Below are 16,589 nucleotides of genomic sequence, written 5' to 3' on the forward strand. Positions count from 1 at the left end.
CTATATTTTTCTTTTGGGCCAGCATAAAGAGAGATGGTCTCTCATAAGAATTCGTGATAAGCGAAAGCCTAACCACATCATCATCTCCAATATTTCAAGCTTATAAAAACTATAATTAAAATTTATATATTAAACAATAATTTATAACAAATCATATTCATATCAAAAGAGAGAAAAAAAACTATAGTTATATATAGAGACTCTCAATTTAAAAATAACGTGAAAATGAAAACATTAGCATAAATCAAATCAAGGTTGGTTGTTAAGACAAGTAACGTGCACCCAACTTATAAATCTTATCCTTGAAGCATAAAAAATGACAAAAAAATTGGTTGATTCACCAAATAAGTGACATAATTTTTTTTTTTCTTGAATTATAGAGGGAAAAAGAAAAAATAGGGTTAAATTAATGAGATTCGATTTTTAAATCATATTTTAAAAAATAGTAATTATTCCAACTCAGATAAGAGTTGATTTTCAAAGAAATGACATAAATTGAATCAATTTCTCCTTGGTTTATTTTTACATTCATCCAAGTTGAAGTCCAAGAAATGAAGATGGAATTATGTTCTACAACGCCATTAAATCGGATGGTCAGAAAAGCTCATGATATATCAAGACCCTTCATCTTCATTCTCTTAGCATCCATCATCTTCATTGCTATTTTGTACGGTCAAGATTTTTCCTGCACTTTCTGCCATTTTTATCGTCTTCAACCCCAGAAAATACTTGATTCTTCGCATCAAAATTCTAAGTCTCATTCAAACTTAGGTATGTCAACTATCTGTTTGACTGTTTCTGTTATAATGAGTCCAAACCGTAATTTTCTAGAATTCTATTCTAATTACAGCCTAAAGTTCTATAAAAATCCCTTTTAATCTTTTAAATATATATATATATATATATATATATATATATATATATATATATATATATATATATATATATATATATATATATATATATATATATATACTTACTGTATCGAATTCTATCCGTATATTAATAAAATATGTATTTTCCCTCTTCATATATCATATATTAATAAAAGATATTTTGTGGAGTAGCTAACACTAAATATGTTAAATATGTACATAATATACATTGTTTTTTATTTATTTTGTAGTGGTAGTAATAACAGTTTTTTTTTAAAAAAAATTTTGATAGATTGTTTCCAATTTTTTGTTCTACTGTTTGTGCTTATAAGTTTTTGCATGTCATTTTGACTTCTTCATTTTTACTATCTACAATTCTACATCATGTCACATAAGTAGGAGCACTCCAAAATCCTAATGTGACAGCTTCCATTATTCTTTTTACACAAATTATTGCATGACACGGTATCATCATGAAACATGCTTCATATTAGGGTTAAATAGTCTAATTATAGAAACTTTTAGTTTATAGGCTTTTTGTTTTGAGGTCATCTCACCGTAAGACGATTTCATGCAAGACGGGATGTTCTTTTTATTAGTTAGTGTGCAAAATTAGATGAGACTCGTGTGCCGGAAGAAAAAAGAAAAATTACCGTGAATATTAAACTTTTTGTTAACTTTCCTACAATAATACCAACTATTGATTAACCATGAATAATACCAACTTAGGATCGTATTTTCCTAGAATAATACCAACTTTAGTTTATTAACTAATTTACTATTTTTTTTGTCTTATAATTACCTATAGTTTGGTTTTTTACATGTTAGGGATTTTCTAGGAAAAAACCCCTTTAAGTTAGTATTATTAATGGTTAATCAATAGTTGGTATTATTGTAGGGAAATTAACAAAATGTTATATTATTCACGAGAATTTTTCCAAAGAAAAATGTAGTTAATTTTATTTTTTATTTTTTTTATTATATTTTATAGACATCTGATAAAATTGAAACGAAGATAAAAAAATTATTTTTGAAATAACATGAAAAACTAAAAATAGGGTATTAGGATTGATAAAGGTGCGTTCTATTTGCTTGTATTTTACTTATGTTACTTATATGAATTCATTTGAACTTATTTGATGTAGCTTATGAGAAGATACTTTTTGGTTATCCATTGAACTTGATCTTATACTACTATAAACCAAAGTTACTCCCTAATACTCAGCCCACTAGTCACATTATCTTTTTTAGGCTTATTAAAGCTATATTTTAACCTTTATATTCAATATGAAAAGTTTATACATTGAGACTAATTAAACAAAATTCCACTTAATTATATTTAAATTTATAGATTATTAAGAATAAAATACAAATTGACAATTATAAGTAAATAGTGATCAAAAAGCACATGAGACTAATAAGCTGAATAGAAGAGAGTATTAGGCCTCAGGCTTATGACTCATAATACACAATTAATCAAATGGGCCATTTATTTATTTATTTGCTATAAGTGATTTTTGTGGATTGTGATAAGTGGTGTAGGTGAAATGGAAAAAGAGAGTAGAGAGGAAATGTTGCCATTTGCAATAGGGAAGACGCCGGAAAATTGCGATATATTCGATGGAAAATGGGTGAAGGATAGAAAGAGTGAACCAATGTATGAAGAGTGGGAGTGTCCTTACATTCATCCTCAGTTGACATGCCAAGAATACGGTCGTCCTGATAAAGATTATCAGTATTGGCGATGGCAGCCTCATGGTTGTGATCTTCCCAAGTAAGATTTTTTTGCAAAAACTTATTCGATTATACAATGAATTAGTCCTTAGTGTTCTACTTATTGGTTATTCCCTCTGTCACTAAGTGCAACATGTCTCACATCTAATCTCACCTTAAAAAATTAGAGAAGTTTTAACTTGTTAGATTACTTAATATATGTTAGAGCATTAATTATCAGCTTAAATTTTTTGTTGAGTTAAAACCTTGACTTGGCATTAGAACCAGTGTAACAAAAGATCACAAATTCGAATCTCAACCACCCCTCATATTAAATGGAAGCTTCGGCACCAGGGTTGTGCTGATCCACACTTCTAGTCCAAAGCGCTCTTTTTGTGAGGGACAGTGTTAGAGAATATAAGATATCTTGGGATCTCAACCATTGGATTAAGCTTTTGGTTGAGTTGCTTTCCGAGCTGACGGTTGAGACTCCAACATATGTTATATACTCGTAAATGAGTAGCATATAAGTTTGATGGGTTACTCTTATTACCAATTGGTTTTAGAATGAAACCTCATCAAAATTTATGTGCAATCAACGCTTCTTTTGTGTGTATCTTGTTGTGTAAAAGCCCAATAACATATTTATCACAAAAAGTTGATAAAAATATTTAGAAATTGACAAAATGGACTAAAAAGGCAAGTATGACACTTTTGGAGACAAAGGAAATAGTACAATATCATTGTCCCAACAATAACTATTAGGAAAATAATCCTGCCTCAAACAGTATTCCTTGCCATAACTTTGTTTTTTATTCGAAAAGTTTTTTATCGGATTATGATGGATTTATACAAAATATGAACTGTAAAATTATGTGTGCAACTTATATGTGTGATCTTGCAGATGATGTTATTAAGGGACGATTAGAAACCATTTTTTTAATATCATATGGCTAAGGTTGCATATATCAAACTCTCATACCCCATTAGGTGGAAGCCTAGGTAGATTTTTGAGTATAAATGTTGAATATACTACTTTTTATTCTGGTTAAGGCTAGAAAATACCTACAGGCTACAGATAAGGAGGCTATAGATGAGGGGGAATGTTGTATATACTTTCAAAACATCATTTCTCTAGTCTGTATGGCTAAATATGTATCACTTCTGATCCATATTATGATATCCCAAAATGTGACTTAACCCCCTTTTTTTCTAACTAAATGTGGACAAACTCCATTTTTATACACAAAAACAGATAACTATATTGAAAGGCATGGATTTATTAATGATAAAAGCATTCAGTATAGGCTTGTAGCTAAGCATCCTACATGCCGGTTTAACTTTAAACATGTCGATTTGCAAATACGACTAAACAAAATCAATGGGGTGCAGATTTAATGCTACCTTAATGTTGGAGGCTCTTCGGAACAAGAGAATGCTGTTTGTTGGCGATTCCTTAAACCGGGGCCAGTTTGCATCCATGGTGTGTCTTCTTCATAGACTGGTACCTGAAGAAGGAAAAGCGATGAACAGTTCTTACGATTCATTGACAGTTTTCAGAATGAAGGTAAAATCCCAAATAATATCTGCACATTTTGTTCTTATGATGAAATAAACATGAATATAAGCACCAGCATGAAATTCATGTTTATGATCACAGGATTACAATACAACCATAGAATTCTACTGGGCACCCTTCCTGCTCGAGTCAAACTCCGATGATGCTGGTGATCACAAGGCACCAGACAGAATAATTCGTAAAGGATCTATAAATACACATGGGAAAATTTGGAAAGGTGCTGATATAGTGGTGTTTAACACCTACCTCTGGTGGATAACTGGCCTCCCGATCAAGATGGTGTAATGTTCTCGACCCCTTTGTAAAATAGTTTGGTTCTACTGTAATGTTTTTTTACGTTTTCCAATCTTTTAACCAACTAGTCTAGTGGTTAGATCCTAGTATTCTTTGCTGTCAACGAGACATCACAAGTGGGCGGACGTGCCCTCGAGTGATGTTACAATTGTTATACACCTACCTCTGGTGAACAACTGGCCTCCAAATCAAGATGTTATAATGTTCTCGACCCCTTTGTAAAAACGTTCATTCAGTAATCGACTAGTCTAGTGGTTGGATCCTAGAATTCTTTGCTGTCAACGAGACATCACAAGTGGGCGGGCGTGACCCTCGAGTGATGTGTGCGATTGTCATCTAACCACCCCCCAAAAACATTCTTAAAAACTGACAAATCTCAACTTGTTTTCAGGAAGGGGTCATTGAAAGATGAGGTGCAGGTAACAGAAGATGTTTCAACAGAGGATGCTTATCGAATGGCAATGAAGAGTATATTGAGATGGGTTCGGAGGAACATGGACCCGAAGAAGACAAGGGTCTTCTTCACTAGCATGTCACCTACTCATAGAAAGTAAGTAGACTGATTAACCTGTAGCTTACTCTCATCTTTCTTTGATAAACAATAACATGGTTTAGTTAGAAAGATAGAAATTAGGTTTTCGTGATGTGCGGTGAGATATTTAAGTACTTCGACCCCTACTGTGGTAGAATATACTCTTCCGTCCATTTGAATTCGCTACATACCGCAAATCAAAATGAGTTTTTTTGGATATTGTGTAGCACATTCAAAAGAGCAGAACTCTAATTTCTCTGCAACTTATTCTCATGATCCAAAGTTTTGATAGATCAGAAGTAATATTAGCCCGAAAACTACGAGTGACAGCAGTTTATACTTACTTGAGTCTTAAACAGAATACAGCAAAGTTCTTAAACCAGCTTTAAACTCGACAAGCATTTGAGCGATTGAGCCTAAACTATCATCGATAAATTTACATTCTTAAGTTTTGCTACGCTGCATATAAATAAACATCAGAAGGAGGACAGAAGTATCAATTTAGAATTTCATTAAAAGAAAACATAAATTATTCTGTTCTTGTCACAGGAGCACAGAATGGGGAGGTGAGGAAGGTGGAAACTGTTATAACGAGACAACTCCGATAGATGATCCTGAATACTGGGGTTCAGATTCTCATAAAAGCATAATGGAAGTCATACATGAAGAGTTCACAAAATCGGAAGTGCCCATATCATTACTCAACATAACCCAACTATCAAGCTATCGCAAGGACGCACACACGCAAATTTACAAGAAGCAATGGGGACCTCTGACTCCAGAGCAGATCGCGAACCCTAAGAGTTATGCTGACTGTGTGCATTGGTGTTTACCGGGATTGCACGATATCTGGAATGAACTTTTATATGCAAAACTTTTCTATCCTTAACAAGACCAGGTTTTTCGAGAGCTTCTACTTACTTTCCCCAAGATCAGTTCGTAGATGAAAGCATCCTAATGCCTATTTATGCCAAGGGGAAGAATTTTCAGAGAGACTAAGAATCAGAGAATTAACAACAAAGAAGTTTTGCTTAAAATAACATTATAATTCATAACAATTGGTTCAAATTTGATTAATTCTTTGTACATGAAACGTCAAGTAATGTAATGCAGAGAACTGGAGAAATCAACGATGGTAATGAAAGTCTTGAACTTTTTTATGTACAAAGCGTTAATCTCAACAATGCAAAGTTATATTATATGGTCAAATTGTCCTAACTATCAAGAGTAATTATATCATTCAAATTCCAATATTAATAATACTGATTGTTAGTAAATCTTCAATGACCTAGGATTTCAATGATTTAAGAGACATCAAACAATTCATATCGGTTGAATGACAAATATTCCTTTCGTTCTTTATTTTACTTTTTCCATTTAGTTTTTGCAGTTTTAAAAGTAATATTTAAACCTCAACAACTCTAAATACACATCAAGTAACCGTTTTCCGCAACATTGCGACCAGATTTTTTTTCCATGACAACCACCATGAATGTGAATATCTAATTATTAAAATCATAATAATAATCGTTAGAAAATGACAAGAATTATAAAAGCATATTTCATTAAGGCTGTCTTAGTCTCCATCCCAAGATGAAAATAAGCTACATGAACCATTAAATGATAAGTTCTCAGAAATTTGACAATACTTAATGGTCAGTCTCAATATCATAGTTATCAAAAGTCGAAAATTTCCCATTGAATCCGTTTTGGAATTTTCGAAACTACATTTCCCAAATGTTATTTCAAGCCCAAAACCATCTAAGCTCTTCTTTTCTTATCTCTTTAGTCATTTTCTTATCATTTTACCTTCTTTAACTCATTTATTTTTTATTGTAAAATTAAAATTTACTTACCATAGCTACATTTTCAAAACTCTAGAATTAATGATTGTAGTTTTCATTTTTATTTCTCGTATCGGATTAACTTTCGTGTCAAGTAACTTTTGTCAGCATTACAATAAACAACAGTGAGTGCCAAAACAACACTCAATGGTATAACTTTTGTAACCGAACCCAAATTTTATCTAACTTCAAATAAATTTAAAATTTTATAAAAATCAATATGGAGACCAAAAATCCCGCTTTTAAACCTGCACGAAAACCTGATTCGAAATCGACCTGATGACCGGAATGAACTCTTTTGGACCACGCTAAACGTGATTAACTACTGCTAATTGACAATTAATTAAATCTTTATACAAAACACACACCAATAATAAGGAAGGACAGAACAACTTACCGTTGCAATTAGCTATAACTTGTCATATATTGTATTATATGATCAAGTGATTGAATCCAACTAACTTAGAATTGTATTTTATAATGCAGGAATCAAACAACTATAGAATACAGACAACTAAACTTCATTATTATATTCCTATGATCATGATAACAATCTACTCTCAACCAAAAAGATGCTTTTCTTTCCTATAAACAAAACTTTTCAATAAAAACACATCATGCTATTAATGGACAAGGTTAATGTATGTCATTCTCGATAGAGCCAAGAATTTACAGTTTATATTTTTTCATTTTGGATTATATGGATTATAGTGATAACATGACTAAAAAAATTATGTATACAAATATGTGAAGTTTCAGATGACGTTTGCTAACAAAAGTCAATCGAAAACGACCTTAAGGTTGCACACATTTCACCCCAAACCAGCCTAGATGAAGGTTCTTCAATGATATTGGGGTTATGGAATATAATGTAATAAACATGGGTATAATCCTAATTAACTAGTTGTAAGGTAGAGATTCCATAATCTAAAGAAATGCATAACTGAAACATGAACCTGAATGATCAGACGTGCAAAGAGCATTGTCTTAGCCATGCAAAAATAGGGATAATAATATTTGGAACATTATTTTGATACCTTCAAGTCAAACAATAATAACAGAGGGCTTCATAATACCTTGTTGATTTATGAAACTTCTTTGCACTTCACTTTTTCCCTCACAAAACACATTAAGACCATCAGCACTGCTCCAAATCAGAGGGAAATTCTTCTTTGATCAATGAATCAGATAGTGAGGGAAAATCGTCTATTACCATTGATCTTCGTCCTCTTTGCGCTTATCAGCTTTGTTGCCATATTGTACAGCCATGAATTCTCTTGGGATTTTTCCCCATTCCATCGCCGTCAGCAATTTGCCTCACTCAATGTTTCCCCTTACTCTCCTGGTTAGTACTACTGTACACAAATAATAGTCATGAGTGATGACATTATAATCTTAGTAATAAATTGCTTAAACTAAATAAGTCATGTAATTTCATAATTTAAAGTTCCTTTCAATGTTAACAAGCACACAAGGAAAAATCAAGTCAACATACACATTACACATACAAAATTAATTATCCATTTTTCAAATTTGTGATACATTTTGTATTATGATTGTAGTTGGATTGGAACATAAGAAGGGCAATAAAGATAGAGAAACAACGCTTCCATTCGCAATAGGTAAGACACCAGAGGAATGTGATATATTCAGTGGCAAGTGGGTGATAGACAAGGAAAATATGCCTTTGTATGAGGAGTCAGAGTGTCCCTATATTGAGCCACAGTTGACATGCCAACAACAAGGACGCCCGGATAAGGACTACCAGTTCTTGCGCTGGCAGCCTCATGGCTGCAATCTGCCCAAGTGAGTAAATGAAAAACTGTTTATTATAGAACTGTAAAGGATTGTTCTAGTTCTGTATTGTCAAAAAATGTGTGCATTCGATTGGTGGACAGTAAATTGACATTAAGGAAATAAAATTAATGAAATAACATATGGTGTTTTATATAAATTTCCAGAATTCGATTGAAAGAAACGAAGTGATGTATAAACAAGAGCATGTTTACCAAAAATTTCACATCTAAATGCTTAACATAAGATGTGGTGAACAGAAAACATGTATATTCAACTATAAATGAAGTATTATAGTGTATCTTGTGCACATTTTTCTTTATCATAAATCATATCAATGTGCATGATAGGATTGCAATATTGCAGTAATATTTTTAAGTTCACGATGATTTACTAAGCAAAGGAAAAAAAATGCAGATTTAATGCTACCATGATGTTGGAAGCTCTCCGGGGAAAGAAACTGCTGTTTGTTGGTGATTCTTTAATCAAGGGTCAGTATCTATCCATGATATGTCTTCTTCACAGATTGGTACCTGCAACAGGCAAATCCTTTAAAAAGTCTATGTTTTCAATCACTGTCCTCAAATTGAAGGTAACAATACAATATCCACATAATCAAATATCTTGTCAAACATTTAGAGCTTCAGAAATGTAACACATAGCATTACTTCAGGATTACAATGCTACCATTGAGTTCCATTGGGCTCCCTTCCTGCTTGAGTCAAATGTAGATGATGATCCTAACAAAAACTTATCAGAGAGAACTATACACAAAGGATCCATAGATACACATGGGAAATATTGGGAAGGGGCGGATATAGTCGTATTCAGCACGTACATCTGGTGGATGACCGGCTTCAAGTTGAAAGTCTTGTAATGTCTAAAACCAGTAGTTACTAGGCTCCATATTTCCATTCCCCAATCGATTTTCTTATTGGGTTCTATTTTCCATTCAGGAAAGGGTCTTTCACAGATGAAGTGAAGGAGATTGAAATGCTGAATGCAGAGGAAGCTTATCGGATAGCTATGCAGAGCACGCTGGATTGGGTAGAGAGAAACATGGACCCAAAGAGGACCAGAGTGTTCTTCACTAGCATGTCACCGACTCACTTAAGGTATGTATACTTGGCCTGTTTCGGTTGCCCCAAGAACCTCAAAACTAAAACACTAGGTGGCTTTTACAAATAATACAGGCCAACAATCAACTCATCAAGACCCACAATTATGTAGAGAACTCCGGGGAATATTTATGTGGAAGGGATAGCAAAATAATAATGTGAACAAGAGAATTTAGAGTAGTATTGAACAACTAATGCTTAAAGTAATAATAATGGCACTAGAAACATATAAGATTACAATATATACTACTACTATATTGTAGTAGCTCACTGTTATTCTTACAATAACTCACTCTAAAATATTGCTCTCACTTTTGCTTTACCACTCAAGGATGTTGTGGTGGGATGGTGAAAATGCAAGTGATGAGCACCCTATTTATACTACTAGAAATGCTCTAAAATTCAACAAAGGTTGGCAAGTAATTAAAGCTTTTACACTTAGCTTAATAGGGAGGGGTGATAGGAGTAGAATTTTACCACCCTTGGTTGTAAATTTTTGACTAATTAATGCATTGATAAAAGGGAAGTGGTTGGTGACTTTGTTTAACACTGCCCCTCAACAACCACTCTCCCTCAGAGTAAACCTTGAGGTCATACCACGTTGTTTACGAAACTTCTCGAACTTTGGTCCTCCAAGACCCTTTATGAAAATGTCAGCAACTTGGTCATCTGTCTTCACTTGCTCAAGTTGGATTTCACCTCGTAAAACCTTTTCTTGAACAAAGTGATAATGTACCTCCACATGCTTAGTCCTAGCATGAAACACTGGATTTTCAGCTAGTCGTATAGCTGACTGATTATCGCAACTTAACTTGACACCATAGTCAACAGGCTGACGCAAATCCTTCAGTAGCTGGGTGAGCCATACACTTTCTTGTGTTGCCATCGCTGATGCTCGGTACTCTGCTTCCATACTTGACAATGACACTGTTGGTTGTCTCTTACTACACCATGAAATTGCTCCAGAACCTAGGTTAAACACATAACCAGTAGTTGATCGACGTGTATCAAGATCTCCAACATAATCAGCATCACAATATCCAGCAACTTCAAATTTTCTATCATTACGGTAAAGGATACCGTAATCAATACTTCATTTGACATACCTCAATATTCGCTTTATAGCTTCCAGGTGAGGTTTCTTCGGTTTCTGCATGAACCGACTAATCACACTAACTGCATAGGTAATATCTGGTTGGGTTAGCGTGAGATAGATTGGACTTCCTACCAATTGTCTATACATTGTCACGTCTTCTAACTCCTTGTCTATTGCCGAACATGGTTTTGCATTAACCTCCATTGGAGTTGAGATAGGCTTGCAGTCAAGCATTCCATATTTATCCAAAAGATCTTGGGCATATTTCTGTTGGCAGAGAAATATCCCATTATTAGTTCGCTCCACTTCTAGACCAAGAAAATGCTTCAATTCTCAAGCTCTTTCATCTGAAATCATCAGAGAGATTTGCTTTTGTTTGTTAGATCTCCCATTCATCATCTCCACTAATGATGACACCATCAACATAAACAAGAACTATCGCCAACTTTTCATCTCGAGCTTTTACAAACAAAGTTGAATCAACTGGTGCAACTAAGTAACCACTTTGTAGCAAGAATTCTGCTATTTTGTCATACCATGCTCGTGGTGCTTGCTTCAAACCGTAAAGCGCCTTCTTCAGCTTGCACGCATAGTTTGGATGAGATTGACACTCAAACCCTTTAGGTTGATCCATGTAGATATCTCTATCCAGTTCACCATGAAAGAATGCGTTCTTAACATCCATTCGTCAAAGCTTCCAAGAGTGACTAGCCGCAAGTGCTAGTAAAACACGTACTGTAGTAATCTTTTCCACTGGACTAAAGGTTTCATCATAGTCTAACCCATATTGCTGAGAAAATCCTCGAGCTACCAGTCGTGCTTTGTACCTTTCAATGGAACCATCGGGTTTAATCTTCACCTTGTACACCCATTTACAGGAAATAGGTTGAACATCCTTGGGTGTTGGTACTAACTCCCAAGTTTGATTCAAGTGTAGTAGAGCTTGAATTTCCTCCTCCATGGCTTTCCTCTAATTTTTACTTTGATCTGCTTCATCATAGCTGGTTGGCTCTTTGGCATCCTCAACCATTGCAGAATTAACATATTTCGGATTAGGCTTTTGAGGTTAGATCTACACAGGCTAGACTAGGTTCCTCTTCTTCGAGATCTTCTATTTGACTTGGCCTTTCTTCTTCAGAATTTCTATGATGTGCTCTTGTCTTCCATAGACTTTTCTCTTTTGCTTTTGGTGAAATTTGTGAACTTTCACCTTCTAGATCACCATCTTGAGTAGACTGATCCTCTATTTTCTCTAAGAGCTTTTCCTCGATCTCCTTTGAGTCTGGCAATAATACAGCTTGTGGTGACCACCAAGACGATGCTTCATCGAACACCACATTTCTTGATACATGACACTTATTTGTAGTTGGATCACAACATTTCCAACCTTTCCTTTGATCATCAAATCCTACAAAGATACATCTGATCGCGTTCTTGTCAAATTTGTTGCGTAGGTGCTTGGGAATGAACACATAGCATACTCAAAAATGGCTCACTACTGGCTTCATCTTCCATAACTTCTCATACGGTGGGATAAACTCTAGCCTCTCCTGTGGTAGCCTATTTGTCACATGTGTTGCTGTTTTCATACATTCAACCCAAAAACGTGGTGGCACGTTTTTCGCATGTAGCATGCTTCTACATGTCTCTGCTAGGTGTCGATTCTTTTTCTCTACTACTCCATTTTGTTGTGGAGTGTTTGGACAAGTGAGCTGGCGTCCTATTTTGCAATCTTGCAAATACTAAGAGAATTCGGCTGATGTATATTCTCCCCCATTATTTGTTCTTAGGCATTGCACTTTTCTATCAACTTCTTTTTCCACTGCTTCCTTGAACTGTTGGAACTTGTTGAATGCTTCAGATTTCTCCTTCAGGAAATCTACCCAGACATATCTAGAATAATCATCTATGACGGTGATCATATATCATAGGCCACTTACTGAATGTTGCTTGACCGACCCAAATACGTCTGAGTGAACAAGTTCTAGAGGTGCCTGAGACTTAAACTTTGAGTCTTCATATGGCAGCTGGTGTGCTTTACCGAATTGACATCCAGCACAAATTATACCTTCCTTGACATCCAATTCAGGAAGACCCTTGAGCATCGATTTCTTCATCATCACTTTTAGCTTGGTATAGCTTACGTGACCCAAGCCTGCATGCCACAAGTCAGCTGTCTCATTCTTCCTTGTCTTGTCTACATATGCTGTTTGAGCAGACATTACATAAACAGATTCCAAGCGTTGTCCCGCTAGTATCAGTGTTGAATTATCCTCCAAATTTTGGTACACCTTTACATCTCGAGGTCCAAAGAGCACATAGTTTCCTGAGGCGGTCGGTTGTGATACTGACAATAATTTCTTTGTCATACCTGGAACATGGTAGACATTATCCATCTGAACTTGCTTGTTGCTGAATCGCAGAGTTACAACTGCTTTGCCAATATGAGTAATTGGCAACTTTGAGTTGTTTGCTGTGATTCGAACAACCAGAGTCGATGATCTAATCATCCTTGTAATTGATCATCTTATCATTTGTTGTGGCAAATGCAATTTCCTTTAGCTCGGTGTTGCAGGTTGACACAACCATCATGTCGAAAGACTGTTCTTCCACATCTAGTTCACATTTTGAACTAGACTCTTCAACGGCATAGAAAGCTTGAAAATTCCATTCTTTTTCGCTTCGGCTTTCTGGCTCTACTGAAGTTGCAGCATTCCCTTCTACTGACTTAGACCAGCATTCTCGAGCATAATGTCCCCTTTTACTACACTTGTAGCACACAACCTCTCGTCGTGTCCGGGTCTTATCTTTATTCTGATTTTCTTATCGATCTCTAGCTCCCCCTTGATAGAAGCCTCCTTTTCCTCGTCCTTTTCGAAGTCCTCCTGACTTTTGATTTGACTTGCCAACTAATGGATTACTGGGCTGACCAATCTTCTCGCCACTTTTATTTGGATTTTTGTTTTCGAATAGAGCAGTCTCTTCATCTTTGATAGAAACTCCGGACATTTGATTATCTAGAGCTTCCTGATTAGCTAACACATTTTCAAACTCGATTAGAGTTGGTTGTGTAGCCCAATCTCGGATGGTCGTGACAAGACCATTAAGACTCGGCTTCAAGCCGCGCACAATGATCCTTCGCATCTCAGTCTCCGTGATCGAATTCTCCGGATCCAACTTTGTGATTTGCTCACACAAAGCCTTGACTTTAGTGAAATATTGGTTCATTGCCAATTTCTTTTGTTGGATCGACATTAGCTCGTTCTCTAGCATCTGGAGTCGAGCATCGTTCTTCTTTGAGAACAACCCTGACAATGTGTCCCACGCCTCCTTGGGTGTCTTTGCATCCTTGATGCGGTGCAACAATTCGTCTTCTACAGTTGCTGCCAACACGTACATCGCCTTTCCGGCTTTAATCTCCCGCTTCTTTGACTCTTCTACATCGGTTGGTACAGTGGTATCACCACCACCGACTATACCCCAAAGGTCTTGACTCAACAAATAAAATTGCATACGTATGCTCCACATAGTGTAATTATTATTGTTGAGTTTCTCAATATTACCAGATGTACTTGCAATATCCGCCATTTGTGACTTAGTTACGTCTCTCACGTAATAAGTAAGTTTGGTCTCTCACCAAAAACTTCACAATCCCAAATTGCACACAAATGGAATTTCAATGTGATCACTTGATCACTCGGGTAGCCAAAATTATTTTGACTAATTTTTACCAGTTCCTGACTGATAATTTACCAAAGTGAGTCTCAAAATAGACCGTTTGGCTCTGATATCAATTGTAGAGAATTTCGAGGTATATTTATGTGGAAGGGATAGCAAAATAATAATGTGGACAATAAAATTTAGAGTGGTATTGAACAACTAATCCATAAAGTAATAATAATAGCACTAGAAACATATAAGATTACAATATATATACTACTACTATATTATAGTAGCTCACTCTTATTCTTACAATAACTCACTCTAAAATATTGCTCTCACTTTTACTTTACCACTCAAGGATGTTATGGTGGGATGATGAAAATGCAAGTGATGAGCACCCTATTTATACTACTAGAAATGCTCCAAAATTCAACAAAGGTTGGCAAGTAATTAAAACTTTTACACTTAGCTTAATAAAGAGGGGGTGATAGGAGTAGAATTTTGTCACCCTTGATTGAAAATTTTTGACTAATTTATGCATCGACAAAAGAAAAGTGGTTGGTGACTTTGTTTAACAAATTATACCCACACAAGTGAGTAATGATTGAGTCAAGTCACATAAAATCCTTACAGATAGCCAGTTTAGTCAAGTGGGGGTAAAAGATACCTAATCGATTTTTATGTTCGTGTGTGTAGGGTAGAAAAATGAAACTAGATGCATCTAACAAATGCACATAACTAAGCAGTGTTTGTCTGAAGAAAAAGACAGAGTAGTATGAATTATTTGTTTTGTTACTAGCAATATGGTTATTAACTACAAATTTCTTTTATCAGGAGCATACGATGGGGGGGTGAACCAGATGGAAACTGTTACAATGAAACAACTCCAATACAAGATCCTGAATACGACTGGCGTTTAAACGCCCATGAAAGCATAATGCAAGTTGTTGATGAAGAAATCAGCAAATCCAGGGTACCCATATCATTTCTCAACATAACTCGGCTTTCAAGTTATCGGAAGGAGGCACATACACAAATATACAAGAAACCATGGAGTCCGCTCACTCCAGAGCAATTAGCAAATCCTAAGAGCTATGCTGATTGTATGCACTGGTGTCTGCCAGGTTTGCAGGATACATGGAATGAACTACTATTTACGAAACTCTTCTACCCTTAGTAAGAACCAAGAAAAATCTTCCAATTTTAGTTTCTCTGAGGTTTCCCCAGGATGAAAGGATTCCAAGGTTTTGGAAATGAAACTCATGTGCCCTAACCCCCAACTACAATGAAACATAGTACATATTGAGTGAAGTAATTCCTTGTAAAAGTCATTCCAGTAGACAGTAAAATTCTTGTTCGGCAACTGAATGTTTCATCTGTACTGGAAGAAAAGTAATTCCATAGATAGCAAAGTACGAATATTGTTATACAGCTTGTTGGCTAGAAAAACATGTAATTATTTCATTCATTAATGATAAAAATAATGTTGATGAATAAGAGACTGAATTTTAACGAACAATATATCTTGTATAGCTTATGTGTTTCCCGAACCGAGGGTCTCACTAGCCGCAACATCTTTATCTCTTTTGATAAAGGTATGGTATGTTGTCTTTTATCCTTTCAGACTCTGATCATAGTTTCCATGAGCGGCATATACTGGATATGATGATACTGACATCTTGTATAGTTTATATGTTGAGTCTTTTTCCATAATATTGCCCAAAAACAAACTAATTCCCACTTTGCATTAATTGGGAAAATATTTCCCACAATACCGTCCACGTAGGATAGGTTTGGGAAAATTTTTTTTTTACATATAACCGGACCGCTAGTTGAAATGGCGCTTTTGTTTAGGAATCTTAAGTAAACCGCTATATGAAATGACGGTTTACATGAATTTCAATTTATAAAAAAAAAAATTAATATAGCAAACCGCCAGTTGAAGTGGCGGTTTTGTAGCTGTACAAAACGACTGCTTCTGTTTTTATTTGGTCACTTCATCTTACTTGTTCTTCCTTCCTCCTTGCTGCCGGTTTTGCTTTAAAAAAAAAATTTCTTCAATCCTCATTTACTCCATATTC

At 35.1% G+C, this 16,589-nt stretch overlaps 2 protein-coding genes across 3 annotated transcripts; both read left to right on the top strand.

The window, feature by feature from the left end:
* Positions 1-347: 347 nt before the first annotated feature.
* LOC130803105 (protein trichome birefringence-like 33) lies at positions 348-6,161 on the top strand. Of its 2 annotated transcripts, none has more exons than XM_057667284.1 (6): positions 348-771; positions 2,418-2,649; positions 3,981-4,155; positions 4,249-4,448; positions 4,853-5,011; positions 5,543-6,161. In XM_057667284.1, exons 1-6 carry the CDS (start codon positions 552-554, stop codon positions 5,880-5,882), a joined length of 1,326 nt encoding a protein of 441 aa, XP_057523267.1. In that variant the 5' UTR covers positions 348-551; the 3' UTR covers positions 5,883-6,161. The 2 variants fall into 2 exon arrangements, with proteins under 2 accessions (XP_057523267.1, XP_057523268.1); XM_057667285.1 differs by having other exon boundaries at positions 637-771; positions 2,410-2,649.
* Positions 6,162-8,016: 1,855 nt separating this feature from the next.
* LOC130803106 (protein trichome birefringence-like 33) lies at positions 8,017-16,019 on the top strand. The gene is made up of 6 exons (XM_057667286.1): positions 8,017-8,182; positions 8,400-8,643; positions 9,049-9,223; positions 9,305-9,504; positions 9,588-9,746; positions 15,343-16,019. Exons 1-6 carry the CDS (start codon positions 8,017-8,019, stop codon positions 15,683-15,685), a joined length of 1,287 nt encoding a protein of 428 aa, XP_057523269.1. The 3' UTR covers positions 15,686-16,019.
* The last annotated feature ends 570 nt before the right edge of the window (positions 16,020-16,589 follow it).

The sequence above is a fragment of the Amaranthus tricolor genome, chromosome 16, assembly GCF_026212465.1.
Source record: "Amaranthus tricolor cultivar Red isolate AtriRed21 chromosome 16, ASM2621246v1, whole genome shotgun sequence".
NCBI lineage: Eukaryota > Viridiplantae > Streptophyta > Magnoliopsida > Caryophyllales > Amaranthaceae > Amaranthus > Amaranthus tricolor.